This window comes from Scyliorhinus torazame, chromosome 1 (assembly GCF_047496885.1).
Source record: "Scyliorhinus torazame isolate Kashiwa2021f chromosome 1, sScyTor2.1, whole genome shotgun sequence".
Taxonomy (NCBI): Eukaryota; Metazoa; Chordata; class Chondrichthyes; order Carcharhiniformes; family Scyliorhinidae; genus Scyliorhinus; species Scyliorhinus torazame.
Genome location: NC_092707.1, coordinates 823,491 through 841,224, shown reverse-complemented (window position 1 = coordinate 841,224; position 17,734 = coordinate 823,491). Strand labels below are relative to the sequence as shown.

Here is a 17,734-nt window from a genome sequence, read left to right as displayed (position 1 = left end):
ATCTCTGTTTTAAAGGATCGTCCCTTTAGTCTGAAATTGTGTCCTTTGGTTAGTCGAGCATAATCTGCCTTTTGCTTTAATTTTTACTTGTAAAACTTTAACTTGAAATGTGTATTTTTAATATCTTAGCAACAAGTACAGTGAAACAGTCATGTGAAAAACCAAAGAGAAAATGCTGGAAAATCTCCGCAGGTCTGGCAGCATCTGTAGGGAGAGAAAAGAGCGAACGTTTTGAAACTTTGACAAATAATCAGTTCTAATATCTTCCCCACAACAGGGGCGGGATTCTCCGACCCCCTCGCCGGGTGGGAGAATCGCTGGGGGTCGGCGTGTATCCCACCCCCGCCGCCATCCCAATTCTCCCGCCCCCCCCCCCCCCCACAAGCCGGCCCGGCGTGAGTCGCGCCGCCCGCCTCGGAGAATGGCGAGGTCCGGCGCGACTCAATGGGCGCCGGGGCCGCCTGGATTCTCCGGCCCGCGGTGGGCCGAAGTCCCGCCCGTGCTATGCCGGTCCCGTCGGCGTAAATTGGAATTGGGACCTGGCAGCGTGGGCGGGCTCCGGGGTTCATGGGGGGTCGTGGGGGGGGATCTGGCCCCGGAAGGTGCCCCCACGGTGGCCTGGCCCGCTGTCAGGGCCCACCGATCCGCGTGCGGGCCTGTGCCGTGGGGGCACTCAATTCCTACGCGCCGGCTGTGTAAGCCTCTGCGATGGCCGGCGCGAAGGTTAACCCCCCTGCGCATGCACGGAGATGACATCAGCAGACGCTGACGCTCTCGCGCATGCACGGGGATGACATCAGCAGACGCTGACGCTCTCGTGCATGCACGGACCCGCGCCGGCTGGCAGAGTCCCTTCCGTCCCGGCTGGCGGGGTGCAAACCACTCCGGCGCCGTCCTCGCCCCGGACGGCGGCCCAACGCTGGAGTGGTTCCCGCCACTCCATTGCGCTGTTTCAGCTCCTCCCGCCGATTCCCGGAGAATCCCGCCCCAGATGTCAAAGCTTTGAAAAAGGGTCATCTGGACTCGAAACGTTCGCTCTTTCCTCTCCCTTCAGACGCTGCCAGACCTGCTGAGATTTTCCAGCATTTTCTCTTTGGTTTCAGATTCCAGCATCCGCGGTAATTTGCTTTGATCCAATCATATGAAAAAGATCAGTTTTGGTTCTAAATTCGGTCTAATCATTTTCAGCCAGCGATTCCTGAACAGGGAGGCATCATTTTAAAACGTTCATCTTTGCCTTCAGAGAGCTTCGAAGATACTAAAATAAAAACAGATGACAGTTACCAGTCAGACTGGAGCACTGGGCGTGACGGCACATTGAGATTTGTATCAGTTCAAAACAACATTCAAATCAATGTGACAGGTTGAACATTTGGAAGATGTGTTTTATGAGAGTGGGGTATTTCAGTGAGGAAGCACTGCCAGCCATGGGCTCCATCAATAATTGATGTACTTAATCATTTATTTAACTTGTGAATAAATTATCTAGTAGAATTTAGGAAGATGGTGGCTTGAAATTGCTTCTTGCCGTCCAAATCTCCCAAGAACCAGCTGTGAACGTAAATGTCAGTAATCACAGGAAATCAGGAGGTGGAGTGGAGAGAGGAACTCGGAACATTTACAATCGCTGGGAAAGCTGATCTCAGAAAACTGGTGGAGCTGCGGCTGAGAAGGCTATCGGTTCTGATAGATTTCATTCCACGGTCTTAACCAGGTGGCGAATGAGGCAGTGGATGCGTTGGTGTTAATTTTCCAAATTTCACTAGATTTGGGAAAGGTTCCATCAAATTGGAAATTGACAAATTTTGATTGCAGGCGGGAGGGAGGCAGGAATCTCTCAGCTTGTTAGCTTGACATCTGTTGTGGGGAAGGTGTTAGAACTGATCATTAAGGAGGTTATAGTTGGGCACTTAAAGAAGCTCAAGGTAATCAGGAAATTCTGTTCAACCAATTTATTGGAGATCTTTAAAGGAGTCACATGAGCTGTAGATAAAGGGAAACCGGTGGATGGACGGTACCTGGATTTCTAAAAGACATTTGATAGGTGCCACATCAAAGGTGATTACCAAAAATAGGATCTCATGGTCCCCACTCCCCACCCTATTGAGTGACCCAGTAACCCCACGTAACCTACCCCAGCCCACTCCCCACCCTATTGAGTGACCCAGTAACCCCACCTAACCTTTTGGACACTAATAGCAATTTATCATGGCCAATCCACCTAACCTGCACATCTTTGTGCCGGGGGCAGCACGGTAGCATTGTGGATAGCACAATTGCTTCACAGCTCCAGGGTCCCAGGTTCGATTCCGGCTTGGGTCACTGTCTGTGCGGAGTCTGCACATCCTCCCCGTGTGTGCGTGGGTTTCCTCCGGTTGCTCCGGTTTCCTCCCACAGTCCAAAGATGTGCAGGTCAGGTGGATTGGCCATGATAAATTGCCCTTAGTGTTGGGTGGGGTTACTGGGTTATGGGGATAGGGTGGAGGTGTTGACCTTGGGTAGGGTGCTCTTTCCAAGAGCCGGTGCAGGCTCGATGGGCCGAAGGGCCTCCTTCTGCACTGTAAATTCTATGATAACTCTTTGGACTGTGGGAGGAAACCGGAGCACCCGGAGGAAACCCACGCAGACACGGGGAGAACGTGCAAACTCCGCACGGACAGTGACCCAGCGGGGAATTGAACCTGGGACCCTGGTGTTGTGAAGCGACTGTGCTAACCACTGTGCTACCGTGCTGCCCAGAAAGCTAATGGAACACTATCCTTTATTATGAGAAGGATTGAACACAAAAGTAAGGATGTTATGTTTCAGTCACACAGAGGGTGAGGCCACATTGCGAATATTGTGAGCAGTTCTGGTCTCCTTATTTTAGTCACAATCTTATTGAATTGTGGAGCAGGTTCGAGGGGCTGAATGGCCAATTTCTGCTCCTATTTTGGTGGTTTGTATGTTTGAATTTTAAAAAAAAATACTTCCATTCAGGACATTTTCATATATACATAACACTCATTCACCCTTATACAATTCCCATAACAGACAGACATCTCATTGTCCGACCCCGTCTGCTTCATATTTTCTAGGGTGTTAAATAAACACTTCTCATTGGAATTCAGGAACTGGCATTGTGAGGACCTTGAGCAGTTTGACATAGGAAGTGAGGAGGTATTGGAGGCTTTGACGGCTTAAAAATAGACAAACCGCCAGGCCCAGGTGAAGAGCATAAGAACTAGGAGCAGGAGTAGGCCATCTGGCTCCTCGAGCCTGCCCCGCCATTCAATGAGATCATGGCTGATCTTTTGTGGACTCAGCTCCACTTTCCGGCCCGAACACCATAACCCTTAATCCCTTTATTCTTCAAAAAACTATCTATCTTTATCTTGAAAACATTTAATGAAGGAGCCTCTACTGCTTCACTGGGCAAGGAATTCCATAGATTCACAACCCTTTGGGTGAAGAAGTTCCTCCTACACTCCGTCCTAAATCTACTTCCCCTTATTTTGAGGCTATGCCCCCTAGTTCTGCTTTCACCCGCCAGTGGAAACAACCTGCCCACATCTATCCTATCTATTCCCTTCATAATTTTATATGTTTCTATAAGATCCTCCCTCATCCTTCTAAATTCAACGAGTACAGTCCCAGTCTACTCAACCTCTCCTCGTAATCCAACCCCATCAGCTCTGGGATTAACCTAGTGAATCTCCTCTGCACACGCTCCAGTGCCAGTACGTCCTTTCTCAGGTAAGGAGACCAAAACTGAACACAATACTCCAGGTGTGGCCTCACTAATACCTTATACAATTGCAGCAGAACCTCCCTAGTCTTAAACTCCATCCCTCTAGCAATGAAGGACAAAATTCCATTTGCCTTCTTAATCACCTGTTGCACCTGAAAACCAACTTTTTGCGACTCATGCACTAGCACACCCAGGTCTCTCTGCACAGCAGCATGTTTTAATATTTTATCATTTAAATAATAATCCCTTTTGCTGTTATTCCTATCAAAATGGATAACCTCACATTTGTCAACATTGTATTCCATCTGCCAGACCCTAGCCCATTCACTTGGCCTATCCAAATCCCTCTGTAGACTTCCAGTACCCTCTGCACTTTCTGCTTTACCACTTATCTTAGTGTCGTCTGCAAACTTGGACACATTGCCCTTGGTCCCCAACTCCAAATCGTCTATGTAAGTTGTGAACAATTGTGGGCCCAACACTGATCCCTGAGGGACACCACTAGCTACTGATTGCCAACCAGAGAACCAAAGAACAAAGACCAAAGAAATGTACAGCACAGGAACAGGCCCTTCGGCCCTCCAAGCCTGCGCCGACCATGATGCCCGACTAAACTAAAATCTTCTCCACTTCTGGGGTCTGTATCCCTCTATTCCCATCCTATTCATGTATTTGTCAAGATGCCCCTTAAACGTCACTATCGTCCCTGCTTCCCCCACCTCCTCCGGTAGCGAGTTCCAGGCACCCACTACCCTCTGTGTAAAAAAACTTGCCTCGTACATCTCCTCTAAACCTTGCCCCTCTCACCTTAAACCTATGCCCCCTAGTAATTGACACCTCCACCCTGGGAAAAAGTCTCTGACCATCCACTCTGTCTATGCCCCTCATAATTTTGTAGACCTCAATCAGTTCGCCCCTCAACCTTCGTAGTTCCAGTGAGAACAAACCGAGTTTATTCAACCGCTCCTCATAGCTTGTGCCCTCCATACCAGGCAACATCCTGGTAAATCTCTTCTGCACCCTCTCTAAAGCCTCCACATCCTTCTGGTAGTGTGGCAACCAGAACTGAACACTATACTCCAAGTGTGGCCTAACTAAGGTTCTATACAGCTGCAACATGACTTGCCAATTTTTATACTCAATGCCCCGGCCAATGAAGGCAAGCATGCCGTATGCCTTCTTGACTACCTTCTCCATATGTGTTGCCCCTTTCAGTGACCTGTGGACCTGTACACCTAGATCTCTCTGACCATCAATACCCTTGAGGGTTCTACCATTCACTGTATATTCCCTACCTGTATTAGACCTTCCAAAATGCATTACCTCACATTTGTCCGGATTAAACTCCATCTGCCATCTCTCCGCCCAAGTCTCCAGACAATCTAAATCCTGCTGTATCCTCTGACAGTCCTCATCGCTATCCGCAATTCCACCAACCTTTGTGTCGTCTGCAAACTTACTAATCACCCAGTAACCCGCACACTTTGCATCCTATTAATTAATTAACCAATCCTCTATCCATGCTACTACTTTACCCTTAATGCCATGCATCATTATTTTATACAACAAACAAAGAACAAAGAAATGTACAGCACAGGAACAGGCCCTTCGGCCCTCCAAGCCCGTGCCGACCATGCTGCCCGACTAAACTACAATCTTCTACACTTCCTGGGTCCGTATCCCTCTATTCCCATCCTATTCATATATTTGTCAAGATGCCCCTTAAATGTCACTATCGTCCCTGCTTCCACCACCTCCTCCAGTAGCGAGTTCCAGGCACCCACTACCCTCTGCGTAAAAGACTTGCCTCGTACATCTACTCTAAACCTTGCCCCTCTCACCTTAAACCTATGCCCCCGAGTAATTGACACCTCCACCCTGGGAAAAAGTCTCTGACCATCCACTCTGTCTATGCCCCTCATAATTTTGTAGACCTCAATCAGGTCGCCCCTCAACCTTCGTAGTTCCAGTGAGAACAAACCGAGTTTATTCAACCTCTCCTCATAGCTTATGCCCTCCATACCAGGCAACATCCTGGTAAATCTCTTCTGCACCCTCTCTAAAGCCTCCACATCCTTCTGGTAGTGTGGCAACCAGAATTGAACACGATACTCCAAGTGTGGCCTAACTAAGGTTCTATACAGCTGCAACATGACTTGCCAATTTTTATACTCAATGCCCCGGCCAATGAAGGCAAGCATGCCGTATGCCTTCTTGACTACCTTCTCCACATGTGTTGCCCCTTTCAGTGACCTGTGGACCTGTACACCTAGATCTCTCTGACCATCAATACTCTTGAGGGTTCTACCATTCATTCACTGTATATTCCCTACCTGTATTAGACCTTCCAAAATGCATAACCTCACATTTGTCCGGATTAAACTCCATCTGCCATCTCTTCACCCAAGTCTCCAAACGATCTAAATCCTGCTGTATCCTCTGACAGTCCTCATCGCTATCCGCAATTCCACCAACCTTTGTGTCGTCTGCAAACTTACTAATCAGACCAGTTACATTTTCCTCCAAATCATTTATATATACTACAAACAGCAAAGGTCCCAGCACTGGTCCCTGTGGAACACCACTGGTCACAGCCCTCCAATTAGAAAAGCATCCTTCCATTGCTACTCTCTGCCTTCTATGACCTAGCCAGTTCTATGTCCACCTTGCTAGCTCACCCCTGATCACGTGTGACTTCACCTTTTGTACTAGTCTACCATGAGGGACCTTGTCAAAGGCCTTACTGATGTCCATATAGACAACATCCACTGCCCTACCTGCATCAATCATCTTTGTGACCTCCTCGAAAAACTCTATCAAGTTAGTGAGACACGACCTCCCCTTCACAAAACCATGCTGCCTCTCACTAATACGTCCATTTGCTTCCAAATGGGAGTAGATCCTGTCTCGAAGAATTCTCTCCAGTAATTTCCCTACCATTGAAGTAAGGCTCACCGGCCTGTAGTTCCCTGGATTATCCTTGCTACCCTTCTTAAACAGAGGAACAACATTGGCTATTCTCCAGTCCTCCGGGACTTCCCCTGAAGACAGTGAGGATCCAAAGGTTTCTGTCAAGGCCTCAGCAATTTCCTCTCCAGCCTCCTTCAGTATTCTGGGGTAGATCCCATCAGGCCCTGGGGACTTATCTACCTTAATATTTTTTAAGACGCCCAACACCTCGTCTTTTTGGATCTCAATGTGACCCAGGCTATCTACACACCCTCCTCCAGACTCAACATCTACCAATTTCTTCTCTTTGGTGAATACTGATGCAAAGTATTCATTTAGTACCTCGCCCATTTCCTCTGGCTCCACACATAGATTCCCTTGCCTATCCTTCAGTGGGCCAACCCTTTCCCTGGCTAACCTCTTGCTTTTTATGTACGTGTAAAAAGCCTTGGGATTTTCCTTAACCCTATTTGCCAATGACTTTTCATGACCCCTTCTAGCCCTCCTGACTCCTTGCTTAAGTTCCTTCCTACTTTCCTTATATTCCACGCAGGCTTCGTCTGTTCCCAGCCTTTTAGCCCTGACAAATGCCTCCTTTTTCTTTTTGACGAGGCCTACAATATCTCTCGTTTTCCAAGGTTCCCGAAAATTGCCGTATTTATCTTTCTTCCTCACAGGAACATGCCTGTCCTGAATTCCTTTCAACTGACACTTGAAAGCCTCCCACATGTCAGATGTTGATTTGTCCTCAAACATCTGCCCCCAATCTATGTTCTTCAGTTCCCGCCTAATATTGTTATAATTAGCCTTCCCCCAATTTAGCACATTCATCCTCGGACCACTCTTATCCTTGTCCACCAGTACTTTAAAACTTACTGAATTGTGGTCACTGTTACCGAAATGTTCCCCTACTGAAACATCTACCACCTGGCCGGGCTCATTCCCCAATACCAGGTCCAGTACCGCCCCTACCCTAGTTGGACTGCTGGATACTCCTTACAAACTCCGCCCCGTCTAAGCCCCTGGCACTAAGTGAGTCCCAGTCAATATTGGGGAAGTTGAAGTCTCCCATCACCACAACCCTGTTGTTTTTACTCTTTTCCAAAATCTGTCTACCTATCTGCTCCTCTATCTCCCGCTGGCTGTTGGGAGGTCTGTAGTAAACCCCCAACATTGTGACTGCATCCTTCTTATTCCTGATCTCTACCCATATAGCCTCACTGCCCTCTGAGGTGTCCTCTCGCAGTACAGCTGTGATATTCTCGCTAACCAGTAGCGCAACTCCGCCACCCCTTTTACATCCCCCTCTATCTCGCCTGAAACATTTAAATCCTGGAACGTTTAGCTGCCAATCCTGCCCTTCCCTCAACCAGGTCTCTGTAATGGCAACAACATCATAGTTCCAAGTACTAATCCAAGCTCTAAGTTCATCTGCCTTACCCGTAATACTTCTTGCATTAAAACATATGCACTTCAGGCCACCAGACCCGCTGTGTTCAGCAACTTCTCCCTGTCTGCTCTGCCTCAGAGCCACACTGTCCCTATTCCCTAGTTCTCCCTCAATGCTCTCACCTTCTGACCTATTGCTCCCGTGCCCACCCCCCTGCCATACTAGTTTATGCAGCAACATTTTGTGTGGCACCTTGTCAAAAGCTTTCTGGAAATCCAGATATACCACATCCATTGGCTCCCCGTTACCTACCACACTGGTAATGTCCTCAAATAATTCCACTAAATTAGTTAGGCACGACCTGCCCTTTATGAACCCATGCTGCGTCTGCCCAATAGGACAATTTCCATCCAGATGCCTTGCTATTTCTTCCTTGATGATAGATTCCAGCATCTTCCCTACTACCGAAGTTAAGCTCACTGGCCTATAATTAGCCACTTTCTGCCTACCTCCTTTTTTAAACAGTGGTGTCACGTTTGCTAATTTCCAATCCGCCGGGACCACCCCAGAGTCTGTTGAGTTTTGGTAAATTATCACTAGTGCATTTGCAATTTCCCTAGTGTCATGTGAGAGTACCTTTAAGAAAAATGGGTGTTTAAGAAATGTACCTTTTCGAAATGGGTGTTTATCAGTGATGTCAGAGTGTGGGTGGAGCTGAGCTGTCTGTCAGTTTTTTACTTTATTTTTAGGCTGTTTGCTGCAGGGTGTGCTTTAGTTTCATTTTCAGAGCTGGATAGCTGCAGGCACAGCCAGAAGGGTATTAGTCTCTCTCTGTGCAATCTACAAACTGTAAATCGATCCTTTGGTGATTTAAAACTAATAACTGCTCTCAGAAGTGACTTTAACCTGACGCGCTTCTGTTAAAAGTTTTTTTAAAAAGTCGTATGGATGTTAAAAGGACAGCTTAAGGATTACTTAGTGTTGTATTCTTTGGGGGTTGTATTTGAATTGATGGTTGCTAAGATGTTCACTGTATGTTTTAAAAAGGTTAACTTGAGTTCATAGAATAAACATTGTTTTGCTTTAAAAAATACTTTTCCATTTCTGCTGTACCACACCTGTAGAGTGGGCCGTGTGCTCCCCATACCACAATCCAGTAAACGTTGTGGGTCAGGTGAACTCCATGATACACTTTGGGGTTCTCTAAACCCTGGCCCATAACACTAGCCATCTCTTTTAGCACTCTGGGATGCCTTCCATCAGGGCCAGGAGACTTGTCTACCTTTAGCCCCATTAGCTTGCCCATCACTACCTCCTTGGTGATAACAATCCTCTCAAGGTCCTCACCTGTCATAGCCTCATTTCCATCAGTCACTGGCATGTTATTTGTGTCTTCCACTGTGAAGACCGATCAAAAAACCTGTTCAGTTCCTCAGCCATTTCCTCATCTCCCATTATTAAATCTCCCTTCTCATCCTCTAAAGGACCAATATTTACCTTAGCCACTCTTCTTTGTTTTGTATATTTGGAGAAACTTTTACTATCTGTTTTTATATTCTGAGCAAGTTTACTCTCATAATCTATTTTACTCTTCTTTATAGCTTTTTTTAGTAGCTTTCTGTTGCCCCTTAAAGATTTCCCAGGTAGCACAAGTGGATAGCAGTGTGGCTTCACAGCGCCAGGGTCTCTGGTTCGATTCCCCGCTGGGTCACTGTCTTTGCGGAGTCTGCACGTTCTCCCCGTGTCTGCGTGGGTTTCCTCCGGGTGCTCCGGTTTCTACTGTCCTTCCTTTTTGTTGGTATAAACCTTTGCTGAGTACTGTGGAAAAATCGCTTGGAAGGTTCTCCACTGTTCCTCAACTGTTTCACCATAAAGACTTTGCTCCCAGTCTACCTCAGCAAGCTCTTCTCTCATCCCATTGTAATCTCCTTTGTTTAAGCACAAAATACTAGTGATTGATTTTACCTTCTCACCCTCCATCTGTATTTTAAATTCCACCATATTGTGATCGCTCCTTCCGAGAGGATCCCTAACTATGAGATCCTGAATCAATCCTGTCTCATTACACAGGACCAGATCTAGGACCGCTTTTTCCCTCGTAGGTTCCATTACATACTGTTCTTGGAAACTATCGCAGATTCATTCTATAAACTCCTCAAGACTGCCTTGACCAACCTAGTTAAACCAATCGATAAACCTGGTTAAACCAATTGGGCAGCATGGTAGCACAAGTGGATAGCAGTGTGGCTTCACAGCGCCAGGGTCTCAGGTTCGATTCCCCGCTGGGTCACTGTCTTTGCGGAGTCTGCACGTTCTCCCCGTGTCTGCGTGGGTTTCCTCCGGGTGCTCCGGTTTCCTCCCACAGCCCAAAGATGTGCAGGTTAGGAGGATTGGCTATGATAAATTGACCGTAGTGTCCAAAACAGTTAGGAGGAGTTATGGGTTACGGGGATAGGGCTTAAGTGGGTCAGTGCAGACTTGATGGGCCGAATGGCCTCCTTCTGCACTGTATGTTCTATGTTCTATGATATGTAGATTAAAATCCCCCATGGTAACTGCTGTACCATTTCTACATCCATCAGTTGTCTCTTTGTTTATTGCCTGCCCCACCACAATGTTATTATTTGGTGGCCTATAGATTACTCCTATCAGTGACTTTTTCACCTTATTATTCCTGATTCCCACCCAAATGGATTTAACCTTATCCTCCATAGCACCGATGTCATCCCTTACCGTTGCCCGGATGTCATCCTTAAATAACAGAGCTACACCACCTCCCTTGCCATTCACTCTGTCCTTCCGAAAAGTTTGATACCCTTGGATATTTAACTCCCATCCTTTAACCATGTTTCAGTTAGTGCATCCCAGGTTGCTGTGGGAGGCAAGGCAGGAAATTTCAGGGGCTCTGACGTGAGTGAAAATTCCTCTCTGGCTACGGGGGAAGTGCCAGAGGATTTGAGAACAGCTAATGTGGTTCCACTTTTCAAGAAGGGTGGTGGAGATAAACCAGGGAATGACAGAGCGGCGATTCTCACGTCAGTGGTCGGCAAACTATTGGAGAAAATTCTGATGGAGAGAATTAATTTCCACTTGGAGAGGCAATCTTTGATCAGGAATAGTCAGCATGGCTTTGTCAGAGGGAGTCATGCCTCACAAATTTGGTAGAATTCTTTGACAGAAGTGTGTGGATGAAGGAAGTCCAGTTGATGTAGTTTGTATGGATTTTAACAAAGCCTTTGACAAGGCCCCACACGGGAGACTGATTGGTTGAAGCACGTGGAATACCAGGAAACGTGTTGAGGTGGATCTGAAACTGGCTCAGTAACAGGACACCGAGGGCGGTGGTAGAAGCTGTTTGAGTAACTGGAGGCCACCGTCCAGCGATGTACCACAGGGATCAGTGCTGGGTCCCGTTTCACAGTCACTTCATTGCAGTCTTAATGGAAGCCTACTTGTGACAATAAAGATTATTTATTTATTATTTATTTATTATTGATTGTTTTATTTATATATAAAAGTGATATAGACGGCAACGTGGGGGAATGATAAGTAAGTTTTCAGATGCCATGAAGATTGGCAGGATGGTTAACAACAAAAAAGAGGGTCGTAGGTTACAGGGTCGTAGGTTACAGGGTCGTAGGTTACAGGGAGGTAGGTTACAGGGTCGTAGGTTACAGGGTCGTAGGTTACAGGGTCGTAGGTTACAGGGAGGTAGGTTACAGGGAGGTAGGTTACAGGGAGGTAGGTTACAGGGAGGTAGGTTACAGGGAGGTGTAGATGGGTTAGTCAGGTGGGCACAGTAGTGGCAGATGGTGTTTAACTCTGATCTTGGGATGTTTGTTCACAGATCCCAGAATGTGGCAGAGCAGGTGGATAGGGCCGTTCAGGCATACAGGACACTTACTATTAGCAGTCGTGACATCGAAGATGAGTGTCATGAGGTTATGTTGGAGTTGTACAGAACGTTGGTTAGGTCACAGCTGGAGCACTGTGTGGAGTTCAGGTCACCTCACTATCGGAAGGATGTGACTGCACTGGAGGGGGTACAGAGGAGATTCACCAGGATGTTCCCTGGGATGGAGCATCTGAGCTGTAAGGAGAGACTGGATAGGCTGGGAATGTTTTCCTTCGAGCAGAGGAGGCTGAGGGGGATATGATTGAGGTGTATAAGATTATGAGGACGGGGTAAATAGGCAGCAGCTGTTCCTCTTGGTTGGGGGTCAATCAGAAGGGGGATAGTTTCAGGGTGAGGGGCAGGGGATTGTGAGGGGATTTGAGAATATTTGTTTACTCCGAGGGTGGTGAGAATCTTGAATGCGCAGCCTGGGAAGGGAGTGGAGGCTGGAAACCTCACCACCTTTAAAAAGCATTTGGATGAGGACTTGGAAAACCCTCACATTGAAGGATATGGGACAAGTGCTGGTGAGTGGGATTAGCGCGAGGGTAGGTATTGTCGGTACAGACTCAACAGGCAGAAGGACCTTCCCAACGCTGTACACTCTGACTGAATGACACCGTCCACGCAAACACTCTCGGTTTCCCAAGCTTTGAATTCAGAGATAGGGAGATCGGAGAGGAACGATAAAACCCACCTAGAAACGAGATTCAGTTCTCATTCCATCACACGTGTTTATTTCTTGAATCAGCTGATTTATTACCAATGTTTTTGCTGCTTGAGGTTTTGTGTCTGTTCTATAAAAGAAGGAAAGATGAACATTAAAAACACAACACCTTGTGCAGACTGGACTCGATTCCAGTTAATAATAATCATGGTAATGTTTAGAACATAGAACATAGAACATAGAACAATACAGCGCAGTACAGGCCCTTCGGCCCACGATGTTGCACCGAAACAAAAGCCACCTAACCTACACTATGCCATTATCATCCATATGTTTATCCAATAAACTTTTAAATGCCCTCAATGTTGGCGAGTTCACTACTGTAGCAGGTAGGGCATTCCACGGCCTCACTACTCTTTGCGTACTCTTTTTAGTGTTGGGAATCTGGAAGTGATGGTTAATGGACGGAATGTGGAATTATTACTGAGCTGTTTGTGGTAGTATGTATTGGGGGTCATGTGGGACTGGAAGCCCTAATGTCATTGGCTGACAGATCCCGGGTCCTGGTTGGCCGTTGACCTCATACTCCGCCCTGAAGGCGAAGTATAAGAAGCCGGTGCCTTCCCCCGCAGGCCATTCTACTATCGGGCTGCTGGGGAACAGACACGCTTAATAAAGCCTCATCGACTTCACTCTATTCGTCTCACGGAGTCTTTGTGCGCCACACTGTTAAAGTAGTGCAGTTTGTAATATCATCTCTCCTGTTTCATTAGCCTGGGTAAGGAACCGTTTGCTGTAACGTGTGGCAAACCCTGTGTCGGGGTGAAGGATCCGGGAAAGCTGAGGCAGCATTGATGAAGTTAGACAGGCTGATTGGACCAGCTTCCTGCAGACAACGAGGGATAGTCTGACTGCCCCCCCCCCTATCCCTATCCCCCCCCCCCCCCGCCCAACCCCGCCACCCCAGGGCTGCAATGGCACCGTGTGATGGAATGTCCAGCTCGCATGCTGCGATCACCCAGGTGGACGGGGGAAAGGGCTATGTGGGCAGGAGTCAGACATTGTCAAACGATGCAGAGCACCAGAGATCATCGCAGAGCGGGTTGTCATCATCCTCCACCCCATGGATTGGATCCGCTGTTACTGCCAACCCAGGACCCCACCCCGTAGTGAGGCAGGAACATATCACGGAGGTGGTGGCCAGGACGGTGGGAATGGGGGGGTGGGGTTGGGAATGCGGGGTCCATGCCCCTGGCCAGTTCTCTTCCCCCCCCCCCCCCTGCCCAGTCGGTGAACCTGGAGGCAATCGGAGTGTCCTGTGTGCGTTGGCGCACATGTCGTGCAGCCTCCCGTGCCAGCCGCAGGGCGTCCCCCAGGGCTGCGACCAGCAGGAAGGCCCCCATTGCTGGTTGAATTCCAATATCCATTGACTGCAGGGGGTGAAAGGCCGACACATTGGCATGGTGCGTACCCCTGTCCCAACCAGGTCCACCGGGCTACATGGTGCCCCGGTTGGCACTGTAAAGCTGCCCCCACATGTTCCCCCCTCCTCCTCCTTTATCTCCGCACCCCTGGCCCCGTCAATGCACCGTTGATGCCTCTGGCCCCGGTGCCCATTGTACCATTGGCAGGCGCTGCCGTTGTCAGTGTTACATCCCGTGGCCCCTGCTCGGTGCCGCACTGTAGCAACTGCTCTGAGCGTCGCCCTTGGGTGTGCTGTGTGATGCCCTGCCGGTGGATGGTGGCCGGTTGATGGGGCGGGTGTAGTATGGTGGAGGGTGGGGTGCGGGGCATCCACACGGCCAGTGTCACTCTGCAGAAGCATGGGCTAGGATGGGTGGTCAGCGGGGTGGTCAGCAAAATGGCTGCCTTGCAGGCAGTGACGCGGCAATGACGGTCCGTGCCTGGACACCTGGCCCCGCGGCCTGTCCCCTGGTCACCGCCCCCCCCCCCCCCAAGCCAGCCTGGCCAGTGTCCAGCCCAGCAGCCCACAGTCGCGCTGTCCCCTGTCCCATCCCCTCGCACCCCTCATCGGCCACAGCCCCTGTTTCCCCATTTTCAAAAGCAGAACCGTGTCGCTGGGAATTCCCCCCAATGGAGGCGGAGAATCGCGGAGGTCCCGGACCGGGTCAAGACCGCTAATAATATGTGAACGCCGTTTCCCGTATGCGCGGAGTGGAACACATTGCCGCTGTCGAGGAGCCGGAGAATCGCGATTTGGAGTGAAAGCCGCCGCCCGCCACGCTTCCCGCGTCTCCGACCTCGCTGCAACTCAGTGAATTACAGTCTGACCTCGGAATCTGAACACATTCAAACCCCATTCCACAGTCTCAATCCTCGAATTTACACTCTTGTCTACTGAGGGGATGCTCAGCTGTTAGAGGTGCCACTGTTTGAATGTGATCTTAAACAGAAGCTCTATTTGATGTAAAAAAAAAAGAGGTAAGGAGCGGCAGGGTGGCGCCGAGGTCCCGGGTTCGATCCCGGCTCTGGGCCACTGTCCGTGTGGAGTTTGCACATTCTCCCCGTGTTTGCGTGGGTCTCACCCCCACAACCCAAAGATGTGCAGGGTAGGTGGATTGGCCACACTAAATTGCCCCTTAATTGGAAAAAAACGAATTGGATACTCTAAATTTATTTTAAAAAGACCAATTCTCCACCCAATCACGTTTCCCGATTTCGGGGTTGACCGACGGAGAATCCCGTTGCTCTTTTTCCCATCAACACTCTCAGTCTGCGGAAGGGACGATCACGCAGCTTCCAAATACCAATTAATTGGTCCTTTGTTAAATATTTAAATTATTTCACACACTAAGGTTGCTGCTTTAAACATTGATTTTTCCACCATTGATCCATTTTAGATAAACACAAAATTTATTCAAATTGTTTTCTTTGTGCAAATTGTGAAAGTGATGATGAGAATGAATAAATTTATGATGCATAAGCTTTTCATTTTCTTTACCTGGTTCAGGAAGATAATGCCGTGAATTGCAGTGATGGTCAGTATCAGGCAGCCCAGGGCCAGAATGATGTACTGGACACACTTCAGCACCATCGGGATCACCTCCATGAAGGTGTAGAAAGTGTCCAGAATCGGACCATCGATATTTCCACTCTGAACGAAACACAGTCAATTCTGTCAACATAAATGCACTAAAGGACAAATCACATTCTGATTTTTTAAATAATAGAACAAAGAACAATACAGCACAGGAACAGGCCCTTCGGCCCTCCAAGCCTGTACGAGTCATGATACCAACCTTTGCCAAAACCCTCAGCACTTCCTTGTGCCGTATCCCTCTATACCCATCCTATCCATGTGTTTGTCAAGATGCCTTTTGAACACCGTTAATGTATCTGCTTCCACAACCTCCCCTGGCAACGCATTCCAGGCACTCACCACCCTCTGTGTAACCTTGCATGTCTCCTCTAAACTTTGACCCACAGACCTTAAACCTATGCCCCCTGGTGACTGACCCCTCCACCCTGGGAAAGAGTGCCTGCCCATCCACTCTATCCATGCCCCTCATAATCCTGTAGACCTCTATCAGGTCACCCCTCAACCTCTGCCTTTCTAATGAAAACAGTCCGAGTCTATTAAACATAACAGTCGATTTCGGCGGCGTGAGAACAGCTGGTGAGTGGTGAGTCAGTTTCAGCGGGAGCATTGCGGAAGGAGGTTGCTGGGAGGTAAGTCAACCTTTAAAAGCACTTGTCTTTGCAGGGGCAGGCCAGTCGATTTCGGCGGCGTGAGAGCAGCTGGCTGGTTAGTCAATTTCAGCAGCAGCTGAGAATTTTTCTTTTTTTCTATTTTTAATTAGTTTTTTAGGCGGGATCAGGAAGTCGACCCGCGGACGTCTGGGAAGACCCTCCCCAATAAATTCTGGTGGAGAGGAAACCCGAGACACTACACGTGTAGTGTCTCCCACCCGCCCTCCTCCTCTAACCTAATAATAAAACCCATTGGTCTGAGGTAAGTACCATATTTTATTATATTGTTATTATTTTTTAGCCAGATCTTGGTAGAAAGTTGGAGGAATGGCAGGGAAGGGAGTGCAATGTTCCTCCTGCAGGATGTTTGAGGTGAGGGATGCAGTTAGTGTCCCTGCTGATTTTACCTGCAGGAAGTGCTGCCATCTCCAGCTCCTCCAAGACCGAGTTAGGGAACTGGAGCTGGAGTTGGAAGAACTTCGGATCATTCGGGAGGCACAAGGGGTCATAGATAGCAGCTTCAGGGAATTAGTTACACCAAAGATTGGAGATAGGTGGGTAACTGTAAGAGGGACTGGGAAAAAACAGTCAGTGCAGGGATCCCCTGCGGTCGTACCCCTGAGAAACAAGTATACCGCTTTGGATACTTGTGGGGGGGACGACTTACCAGGGGTAAGCCATGGGGTACGGTTCTCTGGCACGGAGTCTGTCCCTGTTGCTCAGAAGGGAAGGGGGAGAGGAGCAGAGCATTAGTAATTGGGGACTCGATAGTCAGGGGCACAGATAGGAGATTTTGTGGGAGCGTGAGAGACTCACGTTTGGTATGTTGCCTCCCAGGTGCAAGGGGACGTGATGTCTCGGATCGTGTTTTCCGGGTCCTTAGGGGGGAGGGGGAGCAGCCCCAAGTCGTGGTCCACATTGGCACCAACGACATAGGTAGGAAAGGGGACAAGGATGTCAGGCAGGCTTTCAGGGAGCTAGGATGGAAGCTCAGAACTAGAACAAACAGAGTTGTTATCTCTGGGTTGTTGCCCGTGCCACGTGATAGTGAGATGAGGAATAGGGAGAGAGAGCATTTAAACACGTGGCTACAGGGATGGTGCAGGCGGGAGGGATTCAGATTTTTGGATAACTGGGGCTCTTTCTGGGGAAGGTGGGACCTCTACAGACAGGATGGTCTACATCTGAACCTGAGGGGCACAAATATCCTGGGGGGGAGATTTGTTAGTGCTCTTTGGGGGGGTTTAAACTAATGCAGCAGGGGCATGGGAACCTGGATTGTAGTTTTAGGGTAAGGGAGAATGAGAGTATAGAGGTCAGGAACACAGATTTGACGTCGCAGGAGGGGGCCAGTGTTCAGGTAGGTGGTTTGAAGTGTGTCTACTTCAATGC

General features: G+C 48.6%; 1 protein-coding gene across 3 annotated transcripts in view; it reads right to left on the bottom strand.

Annotated features, from left to right (window-relative positions):
• Positions 1 to 357: 357 nt before the first annotated feature.
• The window catches only part of scarb1 (scavenger receptor class B, member 1), a 505,970-nt gene continuing 488,593 nt past the window's right edge, over positions 358 to 17,734 (bottom strand). For 2 of the 3 annotated variants that reach the window (XM_072509698.1, XM_072509773.1), the window contains exons 21-23: positions 15,594 to 15,746; positions 12,662 to 12,761; positions 358 to 1,258 (exon numbers count right to left, since the gene is read on the bottom strand). In XM_072509698.1, coding sequence (XP_072365799.1) covers positions 12,690 to 12,761; positions 15,594 to 15,746 — 225 coding nt within the window. In that variant the 3' untranslated portion in view covers positions 358 to 1,258; positions 12,662 to 12,689. The remainder of the gene's footprint in view (positions 1,259 to 12,661; positions 12,762 to 15,593; positions 15,747 to 17,734) is intronic. The other variant, XM_072510169.1, reaches the window with a different exon arrangement.